This window comes from Mustela nigripes, chromosome 15 (genome assembly GCF_022355385.1).
Source record: "Mustela nigripes isolate SB6536 chromosome 15, MUSNIG.SB6536, whole genome shotgun sequence".
Lineage (NCBI taxonomy): Eukaryota > Metazoa > Chordata > Mammalia > Carnivora > Mustelidae > Mustela > Mustela nigripes.
The window spans coordinates 30,561,020-30,579,533 of record NC_081571.1 but is presented as its reverse complement, the minus strand read 5'-3'; the positions used below and the strand labels follow the sequence as shown (position 1 = coordinate 30,579,533).

The following is an 18,514-nucleotide window of genomic DNA, read 5'->3' as shown; positions in this document are numbered from 1 at the left end:
TGCTTTTGCCTCTTAATGGTATCCATTCATTGTACAGAAATTTTAAATTTTAATATATTCCAGTTTATCCAATTTTTCCTTTACACTTAGTGTGTTTTATTTTGCCTAGGAAAATTTTGCCTGTCTCAAGGTCATGAAGATAACTTCTGAAACCTTTATTATCTTGCATAATTATACTTATAATAAACTAGAATCAATTTTTGTATATCATGTGAGATATTAATATAGATATCCAAGTGGTCCAGCATTATTTACTGAAAAGAATGTTCTTTCACTTGGTGATCTACAGTATTACTTTGTTATAAGTCAAGTAACTTGATACTTATGGAGACCTTTTTGTATTTTCTCTCTTCTTCTGATTGCTAAATTCTTTGTCTTTATGCCAATACCATACTATTTTAATTTGTGTAGCTTCATAACAAATCTTTATTTTTGGTAGTGTAAATCCTACTTAAGATTTTTTTACTATGTTTGGCCCTTTGCACTTTAATATAAAGTAGGAATTATCGTATTGATTTGCATGTGAACATGTGCAAGTGCACACATACACATTCATACACAAACCTTCTGTGGTTATGATCGGGATTGCCATGAATCTGTAGATCCATTTCAGGAGAATTGACATCTTTACAATATTGAATTTTCCAATCCAGGAGCAAAACATATCATTCTGTTTATGTATGGGATCCTTAATTTGTTTCAATAAGACTTTTCCGTGTTCTGGGTTGTAGTCATATACTTAATTTGTTTAATTTATCCTTAAGCGTCAATTTTTTAAATGCTACTATAGATTGTGGTGTTTCAAAAGTTTATATTGTATAGTCATTTTTTTCTAAGACATAACTATTGAGTTTGTATATTTGCTGTTGTGTATCCAACAACTTGTTAAATTCATTTAATTCTATGATTTTTGTCTTTAGATCCTTTTGGATTTTCTACATACTCAGTCATGTCATTTGTGAAGAATGACAGTTTCATTCTAATCATTTTTTTTTAATTGGGAAAGGAGGGGAGCATTTATTAAAATGGCTAGACCCTTGAATATAATGTTAAATAGAAATTATGATAGTAGGTATCTTTTTTCTTGTTGCTGATCTCAGAGCCAAAGGTCTCATCATTTTACTAAGTATGTTTGCTATATATATATTTTTATGTTTGCTATATTTTTTGATGACTTCTATTACATAAAAGAACTTCCCTTCTGTTCCTAGTTTACTAAAAGTTTTTGTTATGAATATGCATTGAGTTTTCTACATCTATTGAGATGATTATAGGATATTTATTCTTTTTTCTATTAATGTGGTGAATTACATTAATTCATTTTCTAATGTTGAAGCCAGTCTTAGATTCTCAGTCATGATATTTAGCCTGATTTGATAAGCTAATATTTTGTTTGTTTTTGCATTGATGTTCATCTTATGATACTTCTCTCAGGGTTTGTTATCAAAGAGATGCTAGCTTCATAAAAAGAGTTGAAATGTGGGGTGGGGGAGGTTTTTTTTCTTTTAGTTTTTGGAAAAATTCACTGATGAAACCATCCTGACCAGGCTTTTTGTTTGTGGGAAGATTTTGATTATAGATCCATTTTCTCAAAAAGAGAGTATCCTTTTGGTATTCTATTTCTTCTTGTATCCGTTTTGATATATTACATTTTTCCTGGAGTTTATTTCCTTTTTTTTTTAAGATTTTTTTTATTTATTTGACAGAGATCTCAAGTAGGCAGAGAGGCAGGCAGAGAGAGAGAAAGGAGGAAGCGGGCTCCCTGCTGAGGAGAGAGCTCCATGCGGGGCTCGATCCCAGGACCCTGGGATCATGACCTGAGCCAAAGGCAGAGGCTTTAACCCACTGAGCCACCCAGGTGCCCCATTTCCTGGAGTTTATTTCATTTAAATTTCAAATGCTTTGCTATGAATCTGATCAGTTTTTTCAGAGAACTAAACTTTAACTCTGTTAATTCTCTTGAATGCTAATTTCTGTTACATTTTCCTTGGTGCATGGGTTATTTACAAATATAGTGCTTAATTTCCAAGCATTAGGATCCCAATCTATGTTGGACTAGCAACTTTTAAAAAATACAATAAAAATTAATTTATTAGAAAATCAAAATAAAAAGATATATAAGAGCAGCCCCAGGTTTATTTTTTATTATTAGGTTCTACAGAGATGCACTACTTTATCAAATGGCTATATTTTTAAACACTTATTCTCAATATCTAAACCTATCTAGTTGTGGTCCATTAACACCTGTGAACCAGCACTAGTCCATGGGACACACTTCATGTTGCACTGCTTGTTGTGATTTTAGTCTTCAGAGTTTGTTGAGACTTGCTCTATAACCTTCCACATGGTCAACTTCAGTAAATGTTCCTCATGCAGTTTAAAAGAAGGCATAATCTATACTTGCAGAGTGGAGTGTTTTATGTATGTTACTTAGATTGTTTCTTTATCATGTTTTTTAACTTAACTATATTGAGACATAATTTATATGCAATAAAATATATCTATTTAAATGCACTGTTTGATGGATTTTGACAAATGTAGACACCCAAGTAACCACTAACACAATTAATACAGAACATTTTAAAACTCAATGCCAGTCCCTAACCTTAACTCAGGCAATCACCATTCTACGTTCTGCAGCTATGGGTTTGATTAGATAGATTTGGGGTTTTTTTTCTGTTTTGTTTTTGTTTTTGTTTTTTTGTTTTTTGTTTTTTTTAATGGGGAAGGAGGCCCAGAAGGAGAGGGAGAGACAGAACCTAGTACAGAGGCCGATGTGGGTCTTAATCTCACATTCCTGAGATTATGACCCGAGCTGAAATCAAGAGTCAGATGCTTAACTGACTGAGCCACCTAGGCACCCCTAGAGATGTCTTTTCTAACATTTCATATAAGCAGAATTGTATAGTATGTTCTATTTTGTGTCTGATTTCTGTGAAGGATATAAATAGTGCAGAATGTTGCGCTCATTACAATGCATTTTCCTTATCTCTAAGATCTTGACCCTCAAGACCTGGCTGACTTGGTAGAACTCCAGTGCTTTCCTACTAACGTGTTTTTTCAGCTCTTATAGTTGGTGTCAGTGGGATGGTTGGTCTAAAACAATAGTTCATGGTAGCCAAAGGCAGAAGAGCTCTGGCAGTATTTAGTGAAGGTACAGTGGTATAGAGATCAGGTGTGAGGGTGAGTGTTCTAACTAAATGGAATTCAGATGACTTTCCCAAGAAATCTGAGCAGGATTGAAAGATCCAAAAGTAGATTGTGTCCATTAAATATAGGCTATATATCATTATATCAGTCAAGATTCAGTGCCAGAAACTGGATGTTCTAAACAGGAGAGCGTTAAATACAATGAGTTAGTGTTTACAGATTGTTGGAAGGTTTGAAGGTGTAAATTCTAGACTTGGCCTACAAAAATGACTCCCAAAATAATGCTAGAGCTGCTCTGTCAGGGAAACTGCTACGTTGTGGACTGCCACTAGCGCTGCACAAGAAGCACGGTTGCTGCCACTGCCATACCATGATCTCACTGATAGCAGCAAGAACAAAGAGGACCATCAAGAAAGCCTTGCTATCGCTTGAGCCTTCCAGATCTTGCAAGATTGCCCTTCACTGAGAGATCCGAATTAGAATCACACACTACTTGTAAAGAATATAGGAGTTGGGGCGCCTGGGTGGCTCAGTGGGTTAAGCCGCTGCCTTCAGCTCGGGTCATGATCTCGGGGTCCTGGGATCGAGTCCCACATCGGGCTCTCTGCTCAGCAGGGAGCCTGCTTCCTTCTCTCACTCTCTATCTGCCTGCCTCTCTGCCTACTTGTGATGTCTGTCTGTCAAATAAATAAAAAAAAATCTTAAAAAAAAAAAATAAAAAGAATATAGGAGTTGTAGTTTTCCAAGTTTTAGGAAGACAGAATGAGGGTAAAATGAGAGCTGACCAAAGTTCCTACCATGCACATAAATTGGAAGTGCAGTGTGCCTCTGACTTACAGATGGTGAGTGGTAATCCAACCATATTCTAAATTGTCAGTTCTTTTTCTGTAACTCTGCCATCAGTAATGTAGTGTTTAATGCAACTTTTTTTTAAAAAAGATTTTATTTATTTATTTGACAGAGATCACAAGTAGGCAGAGAGGCAGGCCGAGCGAGAGAGAGGAGGAAGCAGGCTCCCTGCTGAGCAGAGATCCCGATGTGGGGCTTGATCCCAGGACCCTGAGATCATGACCTGAGCCAAAGGCAGAGGCTTTAACCCACTGAGCCACCCAGGCGCCCCTTTAATGCATCTTTTAATTTAAGTGTCTCTGTTTTTTTCTAGCTGCTAAATGAGCATATTATGGTCTATGATTTAAATATCCAGAGTGCATATCAATCAATTACAGGTTATATTTGAGTTCAATTAATATTTTAATATTTGTTGAAGACATACAAAATGACAAAAAGACATACAAAACTCTAAACATTCAAACATCTTACCAAGATTGACACTACCTAATTCAAGATTATTTTCAAAGATAATCATGAAATCAATTTATTTCATAACCAAGTGCATAAGGAAACTTTCATCAACTTCATTTGTAATTCTTGCTATATAGTCAAGGACACTCCATAATATATCCCATAACTGTTCATAGCAATTGAGATCTTGATATGGAAATGTCAGTAGGATCCTCAAGGGCAAAAAGCTATATATAGCTTCCTCTAGTGTTGCCCTTTCTACAACAGCACTGTGTTTGTTGATCTGTTTTCCCTGCTTTCTTCTTCCTGTATAAGTTGGTGTTATGATACTAATAAAAGGTTTGGTTATGGTCTGGACAGTTTATACACCAGTGCTATCTAGATATGTTTTGGTTTGTTGTAAGCTACTGAGGTTTTCTGAGGTTTTCACAAGCCATAGATGGTTTGTACTCAGGGGGAGAATGAAAAAATAAAAACAAACACAAAGAGACTGGTGAACCGTAATATGATTGTTAGCTCAAGCATTAAGCAGTGAAAATATTCAGGACTAGAAGTTAGAAGGCATATAATGCTTAAATAGCTTTAATGTGACTTTTTGGGGCTAGTATTTTTGTATGTCAGATTCTGTTTGTGATTCATGATGATTCTGAATTTAAAATTCAGCTCAGTTTCCTTCCATCTTGCTGTTTGCATTAGAAAGAATTCATTGCAAAGAATTCTAAAAAAAGAACTGATGTAATTTTATTTTAGGGCACAGTGAATCTAAGACTGTATTCTAATTAGGATCATTTTAGAGAATAGGGAGCATTTCCTTTAATGTTATTTTTATTATTTTCATTTATTAGTTCATTCACCTGTATGAATAAGTATGATTTTTAGAACTGGATAGTACATAAGTTGCATTTTCTAATATTTTGTGTGTGTGTGTGTAAATGTAAGGCTTGATATGACTCTGAAAGTTCCCTTGAATTGCTTTACCTCCTTCAGAAAGATACCTTCCTTCATAGTTGAATATTCTTCCCTTTATAGAAAAAAAGTTTTGGAGTGAGACCATTATTTTATATACCTAACCATCCACTTAACCTCTGATCAAGTATTTGAATGGCAACGTCTGACCAGTGAAATATTTGAGTGTTTTTCAAATTATTCCTGATCATAGCTTTCTTTCATTATTTTTTTCAGAGGTTATCTTTGATTGTTGGGAATCTGTAGTGCTTTGCTAAACAAATTTAATTTATGCTATTGTGATTTCTACTTAGCTTATAAAATAATTTTGTCAAGAAGATGAATATGTGGGAAAGTATCAGAGAATTCTAATTAAGAGTGTTTTTCTTTATTTGAGACTTTAGAAAATATCAATAATGAAGTATGTTTTAATCCATTTATTTTTTCTTTGTCCTTTCAGGTGGATCTCCTTACTTAGCAACCAAAATAAATGAAGCAAAAGACTTATTAGAAGCAACCACCAAACACTGATCGATACTTAAGAATCATTCTGAAGGAAAAGAAGAGAGAATATAAAAAAAGTCCAAATTAATCTAAACCACGGTGTTCATAATTTTCATACATGTACTGACCACAATCATTTATTCCACTATTAAGGTATATAATAATAAAAGATTAATAATCTATCTTTATTATCTTTCTTTCTTTCTTTCTTTCTTTTTAAGATTTTATTTATTTATTTATTTGACAGAGAGAGATCACAAGTAGACGGAGAGGCAGGCAGAGAGAGGAGGAAGCAGGCTCCCTGCTGAGCAGAGAGCCCGATGCGGGACTCGATCCCAGGACCCTGAGATCATGACCTGAGCTGAAGGCAGTGGCTTAACCCACTGAGCCACCCAGGCGCCCTATTATCTTTCTTTTTAAGGATTTTATTTATTTGAGAGAGAGAGCACAAGCAGGGGGAACAGCAGTGGGAGAGGGAGAGCTGAGCAGGGAGCCTGATGTGGGGCGTGATCCCAGGACCCTGAAATCGTGACATGAGCTGAAGGCAGATGTTTAACTTATTGAGTCACCCAGATGCCCCTATCTTTTTATTATCTTTTAAAGGAACACCTTAAAATTCTAGGATTGATCTTTCTTTTTTTCCTTTCCTTTCTCTGTGATAGTCATACATTTGAAGTTTTTTTGCTTTAGTCCTAAGTTCTCTTGGCTCCCCACCCTCACCCAGTTATCATCATCAGTAATGTGGGAATTATGAGCAATAAGTAGAAATTTTCTTACTGCTGATACTAATATTCACAATATCCCTTGTTTCCTTAGAGGACTTTACTACTCTGCCTATGTAAGGGTTTGAGATCAAACACTGACTGCCATCCCATGAGAAAAAGATTGAAAACTCAATCAAATTTACTAAATGGTGTTTTGTAAAATAGTGGTTAGGACTTGTTAAAGATCTGTGCTCTCTTTGAGACCCTATAACTGAAGCATGGGAACTTGGAGAGCTACTAAAATGATTAAAGATTTGCAAAATGAGCCCAGTGAGGAAAAGTTGAAAAAGTGGTAGGAGAAGTCCGAGGAATTTGTCTTTAATTACAGCCTTCCAGTACTGTGTATTTATTCAGTTATTCGTTCTGCAGATATTTATTGACCACCTATAATGTGTAAGGCTCTGTAGTGGGTCCTCTGAGAGTTATAGTTGTGAACCAACCATGGATCATGACCCCAAAGAAGTTACATTTAGAGAAAAGGTAAATCACACTATTAGAGAAGTACAGGTGATATGCTAACAAAGTGCAAAGAAGAAAAGAATATTTTAAACTGAGAGCATAAAGGAGGAGCTTCATAGAATAAGTCCATGAAAGCTGGGCTTTAGAGATAAATCATATGATTAGTGAGTCAGTGTTGTTTCTCCTGAGATCACTCACAATTAGCAGAAATAGGACTTATTAGTGTGATTAGAGTACAGGGTTTCTCAGAAACAATGGACAGACACATAATCTTGAAGGACCAGCCCTTTAATTTACACTGCATGAAATTATTATCTCCAATAGCCCACAGTCATCATCACTTTACTGTCCCAAAGTTGAGAAAACAGACTCAGATACAGAGTAACAACATCATTTTCTTTTCTTTTCTTTCCTTTTTTTCTTAAAAACATTTTAGTTATTGATTTGACAGAGAGAGACACAGCAAAAGAGGAAACACAAGCAGGGGGAGTGGGCGAGGAGGGAGAAGCAGGCTTCCTGCCAAGCATAGAGCCCAATGTGGGGCTTGATCCCAGGACTCTGGGATCAGGACCTGAGCCAAAGGCAGACACGTAACGACTGAGCCACCCAGGTGACTTAGTCCCAGCTGCATCATTTTCCAGTACTCCTTTATAAATCCTGGGTCATCCCAGGTAAACTGAACCACTATATTTCAACTATCTTAAAATTACATTTTAAATACTGTGGAAGAGCCTCTTCAGGTTGCTGGCAAGTGAGTATCGGCTTTGGCTGGGAGGTTGACCAGGGCCATCAGCCAGGAGGAGCCTCAGTTGCTCTCCACATAGGATTCTCCCCAGGGCTGTGGAGAGAAGCATCAGCACACTACAGCGGCTGTGTAATGAGAGAAGGTGAAGAAACAGGAAGTAGAAGCTGCAAACCCAAGCTGGCTCTGGTAGTGGTTCCCATAAGCACTGAGCCTGCCTAGACTCAAAGGCAGAGGGTACAGGGGATCGTGAAAGAACTAATAGCCATTTTTAACATGTAGCAGGGCAGGGTTTAGATTTTTTCCCCTGCTTACTCAAATCAGTTAAGGCATTGCTTTAAAAATTTTGTCAGAAGAATAGAATTCAAGTAAACTAGAGTAGTTTCAGATGACACAAGTACAACTCTAGGTAGATATTAATTCAGTAGTCATTCTGTAAATGGCATTATACTTGTGCAATTGGGTTTTTAAAAGCTACCCACCCTCACTCAACTCCTTAGTATCTGTAAAAAGCTTATTTGAATGGTTACCTATCCTCAGTAAAGATGGCTTTTAAATATTTGCTGTTATTGCATATTCTTCTTAATTAAGTTCTTTGTTGATATTGCAGTTTCTGTTTATTCTTACAACTTAGATGCAATCTGAAAATGCAGAAAAGACCTTTTAAAAATAAAACAGTTACTTCCCAGATCCAGAGAAAGTGTAAGTCAAATGGACTGTTAATTAAAGGGAGCACAGGATGCCATTTAGACCATAGTTGATGGCGCTGATCTCCAGCATAAAGCCAAAGGTGGAGAGTTGTTCAGTAAGGAAAAAGCTATGGTGATTGCAGAAGACATAGTTTTATTTAGTCTTCGGACCATCCCCTTTATTTGGTTTGAAATGCATTTCAGTGATTTGGTTAATATTAAATACTATGTCAGGCAGTACAGATATAAAATAAGTATATTCTTAAAATGCGTAATATGCTCAAGATAAGTAAAAAAACAGATTCTTACTTTTTTTTCCCTGATACTACTGAATTAAGAAATTCTGAATTTTATTACTGGGTACACTTGTGATTACCCAGCATGGTCATTAGACATAACATATTTTATCCAAGGACAGAAATCCTTTGGTTGTCATGGAGAATCTTGAATACAAAAAAGAGCCTTTAGTGATATATCTTCAACACGTTTGGCAATTAGCTTAAGGTAGTTTACTGACATTTGTGGGAGAAGATGAATCAAAAATACTGAAGTTTCTCTGACTCAATTCACTGAAGATGAGCTGTAGAGGCTGCAGTGCAAAGTTAAATATCTAGGTAGGCCAGCTTATTTTGCACATTGGGAACCATACCCTCCACAGGCACTCAGCTCCTCGCCCACAGTCACCTCCTTAAAGGCCTCTGGCTCCAGCGGGGATTTGATGGCAGTGAGGGACTGTCAGCAGTGTGCCTCCCTCCTATCAGAAGGGCAACCCAAAGAGCATATCCCATTAACACTACATCAGTATCATCTACTTGTCAAAAGCATTCCATGAATTATGGGCCGAATTTTATTTATGGTAGAGTTAGACACATTAGAAAATTAGAATTTTAATTTATTAGCTGGAAAAGTTGAGAAGCTCTCTGGACTCATTTTTTTTTAGGTAGAATCTAACTGATCTGGATCATTGCCCACCAGTGAAATTGCTGGGCATGGTAGACAAAGAAAATGTTCCTTCTAATGATTTTTATGAGCTGAGTAGCTATTGTTCCCAGTTGAGTGCTCTTTTCCTTTTTTTATTGTTGCTGAGCAAAAGAATTTATAAAAAGCTTTTTTTTTTTTATTAAAAACCCTGCTCAATTGAAATGCAAGTTCATTACATTAAGTACTATTCATCTCTCTTCCTGCCATAATAACCCTTTCCCCCTCTGCTCAATTCAGGAGTGCCTAGCAGCCCTGGTCAACATTTTAAGTCTGAACAGACTATAATATAGATGGAGATATGCAATCTCCAACATCAAGAGAGAGTTTTATTTCACGTGGGCAGAATACGATCACACAGGCTAGATGTTAGCTATAAATTTCACATAAGTACCTCAACTTAGAGGGGCAAGAAGCCCCTGGAAAGTTAAATCAACAGTGGGAAATTTAATTCAGTTTTGACAAGATGAAAATCACATTGAAAATACTAGTTCAATATTGACATCTAAGCTGTAGTGCTAAAGACTAAGAAATTAGAATCAGCTCGTTATCATAAGTCCAAGAGATTTTATTAATACTAGCTAATAGTTGTTGAGCACCTTGTGCCAAGCGTCCTGCCTACATTATCTCTTTTTTAATTTTCACAGTACTCCTAAGAAATAGGTACTATTTATATCCCCATTTTACAGATAAAGAAAGGTAAGGTCAGAGGAGTTTAGGAACTTTATCAAAATTATGTAATTAATAAGCGGTGGGACTAGGATCCAAATCAGTTTGGCTTGATTCTGAAGCACATACTCTACCTTCCCATTATATTGCACTGATTCTAGACATGTGGGAGTCATTGCAAAATGAAGGGGCTCACATGGCCCTGTACTCATTCATCGATAACCCTGAATGTCGGGCGATAGGTTGCAAAATGTTTATGGAAGGGTCATGTCGTTTGGCACTATGAATGAGGACTGCCTACTGTCTTGATTTCTGCCCTGGAAACTTGTGATGCCCATCCAGCTGCACTTGTGAACAAAGTTCACTTGGTAGAGTAGCAGCTGGGTTTCTCTGACTTGAGGGGGAATCGATGAAACTTAGAAGAGATTTTATGTGAAACTTTCATGGGCCAAAGCTTCCTAGGAAAACATCTAGAGCAAAGTTCAGAAGACGGCTTGTGAAACTGAAGCAGCAGGCATTGGGAGAGAAATGAAGAAATTGCTCGATATAATAAAGATGAGAATAAGAAGGCTGAACTTATTGAAAGGAACGGGGTAGTGAAAAAATTAAGGTTAACAAGAGAGACAACCGAACCAAGAAGAGACCACTCACAGCATTTGAAAGAGAATTGACAGAGCACAGTAGATTTCTTGAAAACTTTGCAATATTCCCAGTTGTAGACTGGCTTATTTGCTCATGCCATGCTTTTATGCCAAATTCCAGAATTACATTTTACACAGCTAAAGGCTTGTCTAGTAGAACCCATAGTTCTTAAGTTGCCAATCTAAGAATGTGTCTTAAGTTTACCACTTAATTTTCTGTGTTCTCAGCTGCTCTACTCAAATGGTGAAAAGGTTTCTAACTTCCAGAGATTTGTAACTCTGAATAACTCTAATAGTGATAATGGATTTGTGAGTTCTTTGAATGTCAGATACCCCTATATTCATGAATAAGTTCATTCCAAAGCCACAGCCTGGTCTTTCCATCTATCTTCTCTTAGATTCCCAGGCCCTTTGCTCTTTCCTCCTGTAAATGTGGACCATCAAGAATTCATGTTCAAAGTATTTACATCTCGGCTTCTATGCCTCTGGAGTGGGACGAAATTATCTAATAATGTTTGTCCTGTGGTGGTGGGAAGTCAGACGATATCTGCATCATCTGCATCTCTTAGGCTGTCCTGGGCTGTTGTAGCACAGCGTGGCAGAGAGAGCAGCATGTACAGAAATGCAGCCCTCCCTAATCAGCCCCACTCAGATCTGATGGTATGCTTTGTTCCTCAGCTTCTGGATACTTAAGTATTCAGTCTTTTACTTAAGTATTCTACTCTTTTACACTCTTACACTATATACTCATTTGGGCTTTTTTCCCCTTGCAAACATTTTTTTTAGCCCAATATGAAAAAATTATATACATACTTACATATATACATTTATACTACTGTGTTTGTTTTGCTTTAAAACTGTAAAGGGTAAACTAAGATACTTCTGTCTCGTTTTCCAACACGGTTAAAATTAAATCTGACTTGGTAAAATTGAATTTACACTAAATTTTTTCTGTCATACAACTCTTGAAGAAAATACACTAATCGTATGTGTTATGTAACTTCCTTTACATTATGATCGCTCTTGCAGGCACTGCTTTTATTTCTTTTATACCTCTGTTTCAGGAGATGCTGGGCCCGGCTGCCTCTCAGGACACAGTATTGATTGGTTCACTTTTAAGGGCTACTATCAGAAACTGGAACTGTAGACACGTGGATTTTCTTAGAAGCCCTTGGTGAAACTTGAGTTTTTACCCTTCATACCAAAATAAGCAAGGGGAAAAAATAGAAATGAGCCCAGTGATACTTTAAAATTGATTTGTGTATTTATCTTGTAACAGAGACCAAAGAAAGTACCTATTTCCTTGGTTTATTTCTTTCTTGCCTCAGGTGTATCCCTAGCAGCTTTTGGCCTGCTGCTGCTTAAAAAACTCTAAACAGAGGCATTGGTATTCGAAATGCTGATGCAACGAAACCGTTACCCTGGGTATTACTGAATATGTCTGCACAAATGCCTGGATTCCATACTTAGTGTAAATGACGGATAGGCTACTGTTCTGTCGCCAACTTCTCGCTGAGGGGAGTACAGATAGGCATGCCCTGTGTTTCTCCTCTCTCGCCCTTCATCATCTGGCCAGTCCCACACAGACGCCACGCGGCGTCAAGTGGTCACTTCGTAATTCTCTCCCAAGGCCAGTTGGACAGTGCACGCCACAGTCACCTGGCCTGGGAGGGTCTCGTGTTGTCATGAGACACCGTCCTGTGATGTGTTTGCAGACAGGAAGGGGAAAGAGGACTGACAGTATTGGGATAACATAACATGAAGGGTGTGTCTACCATAAAATACGAGCTTGAGTTTTGTTTTGTCAGAGAGGAATATATTTTCCACAGCAGTCTGGTGAATTAAGAACAATATACTGAGTCCTACAGGGAACGTGTTCTATTTGACTCTGTTGATAGGATTTATGTATGGAACATCAATTTTCTGTACAGACATAATTGAGTACATATTACCATGATATGAAAAACTGGAAGCATACATATGGTTGTGTAGGCTGTTAAATTTTAAGAAATGTAACAAAGAGGAAAATCAAACCTGAAAACGACGCAGCTGATGAAATTATTAACTTGAAGTTTTTGCTCAAGATATATGCGAAGTACACACATTCTCTGTAGAAATACAAAGACAAATAAATTATCTTAATGTGTTATCTTCTTCCTTTTGGGACTGAATTTTTTAACAGCAAGAATGCCTAACGGGCAGTTAGGATGGCTTGGTGACAGCGGGTTCAACAGCAGCTTCAGCCCTCAGGACTCCAAGTAGAGTATCTGGTGTCAGGAGGTCTGAGGGCCTTTTGTCCTCGTGCATTTTTTCCCCAAAGCCAGGCTGAAAGTTACTCCTGGGGACAGAAAAAGAACTTGGCTGACCAATCTGTCACCAGCCTGAAAGAAATGTATAGGAGTCCTACACGCGTAGTAAGTGGACATCAGCTGGAAGCCAGGCAGTCTGTGTTCAGAGCCTCCTTCGTGGCCCGTGGTGGAATTACCATGGCATAATGTGACTGTAGGAGACAATTTGATCAACCAAAAGAGGTTTGAAGATTTTTAGTGTTGGTGTTACAACAAAGGTTCTGAGGTTCTGACCCAGTGGAGAAATTCATAGCAGCTGACTATCTTAGGTTTTGTGTCCCCTTCCAAACCCCAACAGCAAGCATTTCTTGTTCCTAAGGCGGCCTAGCCTGAGGCCGAGATTCTGGTGTGTGTTTGCTCTCTGGGAGTTAGAAGTCCACCATATGGCAGCCGGAGTTTTCCTCTGTCCTAATAAGCCCATCTGCCTTTGTCCTCTTCTACTGCTGGCCTCTTTTTCACTTCAACACCAGCCACAACTTCATCAGGCTGGGAGACTCCCCAGCGTCAGGGCGCAGGGGCATGTTTCCTGCTTTGCCATCCGTGAGCTCTGGGCCCACAGCCCAGCACCCCAGCCCACCTCACTGTGTTTGCTCCCGGGAATACCATCCAGCTACCTGCCCATAGAGTGAGACAGTGAGACTAATGAGAAAGGATTGGAAAATAATGAAATAATGAGAACCACACGGAATGTTCTGGACACCTTCAAGAAAGGTTCAAGGAACCTTGAAGGAATCTTTGCAAGGAACGGCAACACTGATTTTTTCATCTGAGAACCATTCTGCATGTGTACAGACTTGGAATGTTTATACTTCTTCTTGTAGGGGCAGTGGGTTAAGCATCTGCCTTCAGCTCTGGTCATGAGCCCAGGGTCCTGGGATTGAGCCCTGCGTTGGGTTCCCTGCTCAGTGGAGAACTGCTTCTCCCTCTCACTCTGCCTGCTGCTCCCCTACTTGAGCTCTCTCTCTCTGTGTCAAATAAATAAATAAAATCTTCAAGAAAGAAAAGAAGGAAGGAAGGAAAGACGGAAGGAAAGAAAGAAGGAAACTTTCTCTTGTAAATGGGCGAAATGCCTCACCCACAGCCTAATAGCACAGACTTTGAAGTCAGTATTTCTTATTCCGGTTCCACGTATGAATCTCTGCTCCATTTTGTCAGTGGCTGGGAGATAATACTGCATTCTTTTCCGTTTTCTACCCGGAGCTCAGTGTATGAGTTAGCCAGTGTCGAGCACATACTCCATTGTGCCAAGAATGCTCAGTGCAGGCTCTGTGCGGCAAAGTTAGAACACGGATGGATTTGAAATTTTCCTTTGCAACCCAGCCAATCAGGTGTCCGACTATACCTTGAAGCCAATTAGTATTTTTCACAGAGCCAGGTGCAAAGCTGCCAGGTAACATCTGTAAGTGACTTGGATTGCTCTAATGGGATCTGCATATGTTCAGCCCTATATGAAGATGTTTTTCACTTGACACAGAGTCATCGTTGGTCTTGTTCTCCACCCACTCCATTAAGTAGACACACCTACACATGTTACCGATTTGATTTGCTTTCTGAGGAGGAGGGTGCCTGGATTTTCTCTTCCTGATGTTACTATTTGTGCAGATGCCTCTTGGAAAACTTCCCATCCCAAGTGCTTTCAGAGGGGAGGGGACAACAAATCTTATGTTATTATCAAGGCATTTTTCTCATAATCTTGCATGTCTAACCTAAATTAACCAGTAATGATTTATTTGAGTATCTTGTGTTTTCTTTTTTTAACAATAAGTTTAAAGATAGCACTATTCCTCAAAGGGACAACACACCTGAGTTCCTGTAACTTTGGGGACTGGACACGTGGGTTCTAATCCCCTAGCTCTGCAAGTCATCAACTCTCTGACTCTGGGCAGGATGCAGCCTTCTTTGAGCCACTTGAATTAGCGGTTTTCCAAGAGTCAAGCAGTCTGTTGAAGAAGCACTTGTTCCCAAGTCACACACACCTAAGTGTAAGTGTCTGAACCACTTTCTATTAGAGTGGTCTTGTGGAAGTTTTGTAGCCTCTCTGGGCTTCCTGACCCATAAAATGGGTATAATAATATGTACCTCAGAGGGTGATTTCAGGAGTTTAATAATTTCATAGACAAAGATGTGCCCGTTTACCAGTGCCTGTACATGATAGCTTCTCCACAAATGTTCATTTTTACTGCTTATCAATTTGGCTTTACTTTTTTTTCCTCTCTCAAGTACTGCACAAATATAACAGCAATTAAAGGATTTTTAAAACAATGAATAACATATACCAATAATGCCAATATCCTAACATCAACCATTTTCTTTTTTTCTGGGGCCCCTTCCTGTGCCTCTTAATATAGATCTTGGGAATTTATCTTGCAGAAAATGCCTATGGACAAATACACAGATCTCTAGATTGGAAATCAAGCTATAATATTTTACAATATTATCTCAAATTAAAATACTTTTACTAGGGTGCCTGGGTGGCTCAGTGGGTTAAGCCGCTGCCTTCGGCTCAGGTCATGATCTCAGGGTCCTGGGATCGAGTCCCACATCGGGTTCTCTGCTCAGCAGGGAGCCTGCTTCCCTATCTCTCTCTCTGCCTGCCTCTCTGCCTGTCTACTTGTGATCTCTCTCTGTGAAATAAATAAATAAAATCTTTAAAATACTTTTACTAGAATGAATACTTTTATCAATGCTAGTGACTAAATAAGAATATTTTCTCTTATTTATTTAACAGCTGAAAAATTGATCCAGGGCACCTGGGTGGCTCAGTGAGTTAAGCCTCTGCCTTTGGCTCAGGTCATGATCTCAGGCTCCTGGGATCGAGCCCCGAATCGGGCTCTTTGTTCGGCAGGGAGCCTGCTTCCTCCTCTCTCTCCGCTTGCCTCTCTGCCTACTTTTGATCTCTCTCTGTCAAATAAATAAATAAAAATCTAAAAGAGAAAAATGCATATATATATATATATATATATATATAAATTTTTAAAAATGTAAAAAAAAAAGAAAAATTGATCCAAGAGAATCTAGAGAAAGAACAGTCCTTTGGCCAGCTTTACGGCAAAGCAAGGTATGGCAACGGACAATTATTGGGTGCCTCATGTTTGTGCCAGACATTCTTTATACACATGATGTCTTTACTCCCCAAAACAACCCAGTTATCTAGGTATTTTTATGCCCATTTCATCCACAAAGTGGGGGGTTCAAGATCTTAAGCACCTTGCTCAGAATCCCAGTTAGGAAGGCGTGGAGTTGGATCTGCTCCCAGGTTGACTAACCTCAAAGTCCATCCTCTTTCCCTTTTCCTGCTGCCTCCCAGGGAGTGTTCTCAGCCATGTACAAAACTCCTTGCCCTTAAGATTTTTAGCCTAAGTTCCTAAAAACTTCACTCCTGCCTTAGAGTGGATGCTGGGGATTTTATTAAGTCTCCTCGGTCTGGTCATTCATTCCAACATGATCGCAGTCCAAGGACCTCCCTACCTCTGAAGACATTTGTCACTTGTCATGTTGCATTCAGGATGCCAGAGGAGGCATCCAGCAAAATGAACGGAGGCCCTTTTGTGACGAATAGACTTACAAAGCCGGAGTTGGAGCCGGAAAAGAACTTGCAGATCTGCAGGCCTCCTTCAGGCGCTGTCTGATGGATTTCCAGATCCATGGCATTTTCTAAGCATTTGATCACAGCAAAGAGGATAAACACTGTGAGTTAAAAGGGATAGCATCAGGCCTGGGGGCAAAAGAGAATGTTACCTCTTTCATGTCCCCTCCATTGGGAACCGGCAGGCTTCCAAGAACTCAGGCTTCAGAGGTGGACTGATGAGGGTTTAAATTCTGGCTCATACACTTGTGGCTTTAGACAAGTTACTTAACTACTCCTTTTTTTTTTTTTTTTTAAGATGTGAGTCTATATTTATTTTTAAGGAATTATTTCTTTTTAAAATAAAAATGGGGCACAAATTATTGCTTTGCTAGATACAGTAACCATTATATCACTCTTGTTTTATCAACTGGTTCTTACTTATTTATCTGTTTAAAAAATTTTAATTCCCGTAGAGTTAACAGTGTTGTATTAGTTTCAGGTGTACAATATATAGTGATTCAACAGTTCCATACATTATTCAGTGCTCATCGTAATAAGAAGTTACTTAATTCTATAAACCCTCAGTTTTCTTCTCTGAAAAATGGGAATTCTGTCACCACTTCACAGAATTGCTGTGAGGATGAAATAAAGTGATGTAAGTCAAATACCAGACATACTGTCCAGTGCATAGCCAATAGTCCCTCACTGTGGACATGACTGATTTCCTTTCACAAAGCCAGGGCCTCTCTACTTTGACTATTCCTTGAGATCACCTGTGTAGCTTTTACAACTCTTAATGTCCAGGCAGTGCTCCAGACTCTCAGAGTTTCTGGGGCGGGATCCAGGCCACGGGTTTTTCCAAAACCCCTCCGTATGTCCATGTCTAGCCAAGGTTGGGCATCCTGGGACCGGGTACAGTGTGAGTGACCCAGCAGGTGCACAGGGCTGAGCCTGTTTGCACAGACTCTGCAGGAGCACAGTGGACCAAGCATCAGGGACTGAGGGCCACAGGGCCATGTTGGGGGGACTCTCAGCTCTCCCTGGGAGCTCTGGGCAGAGCTGTCCCCAGGGTCCAGCTGAAGTTAATCACCCTGGGGCCACTCCTTCCCCGTCCCCCCACCCCTGGCAGAATTTTCAATCCAAGTGAAACCAGCTTAAAATGGAATTTGAGGGCATCTTTGGAAAGAACCAGGGCCAAAACAGAATGCTTGAGGGGAGATGGCACGTAAAGGGGAAGAAGAGGCAGCAGAAGGAGATAGTGAGAGCAAGCCTGTACTCGCATGTCCTGACCATGAAGGCTTTTAGTGTAAGGTGCCCAGAGTTACCCTCTCCTTGTCTTCCAGAGTCAAAGACCAATGGACTCATTACTTTGAATGAAGTCTCCCCATATCATTGTTGGGAAGCGCAGTGTGGTTAGTCCTGGGACCAGCAGTATCACTGGGAGCCAGTGAGAAATGCAGAATCTCAGACCCTCACCTGAACCAGAATCCTTAGGGTTCAGGCCAACCTGAACTTGAACCAGAATCCTTAGGGTTGGGACCTAGGACTATGCAATTAACGAGGTTCTCAAGTGAGTCTGATGCTCATTAAAGATTGAGAAGCACAACTATAGTGAAAACAGAACAAGTTTTAGAGGTGAGCAGTGTTTCTAAGTTTGAATCCTGCCTCTTTCACTTACTCTGTCATCTTAGAAAAGTTAACTTCTCTGAGGTCTGGTTTCCTCTTCTGAAAACTGGGGATACAAACATTTACCTT

General features: G+C 39.1%; 1 protein-coding gene across 1 annotated transcript in view; it reads left to right on the top strand.

Moving 5' to 3' along the window:
- The window catches only part of DNAJC15 (DnaJ heat shock protein family (Hsp40) member C15), a 73,346-nt gene extending 67,262 nt beyond the window's left edge, over window positions 1–6,084 (top strand). The window contains exon 6 of the mRNA XM_059377506.1: window positions 5,858–6,084. Within this exon, the coding sequence (XP_059233489.1) occupies window positions 5,858–5,928 (71 nt within the window). The 3' untranslated portion in view covers window positions 5,929–6,084. The remainder of the gene's footprint in view (window positions 1–5,857) is intronic.
- The last annotated feature ends 12,430 nt before the right edge of the window (window positions 6,085–18,514 follow it).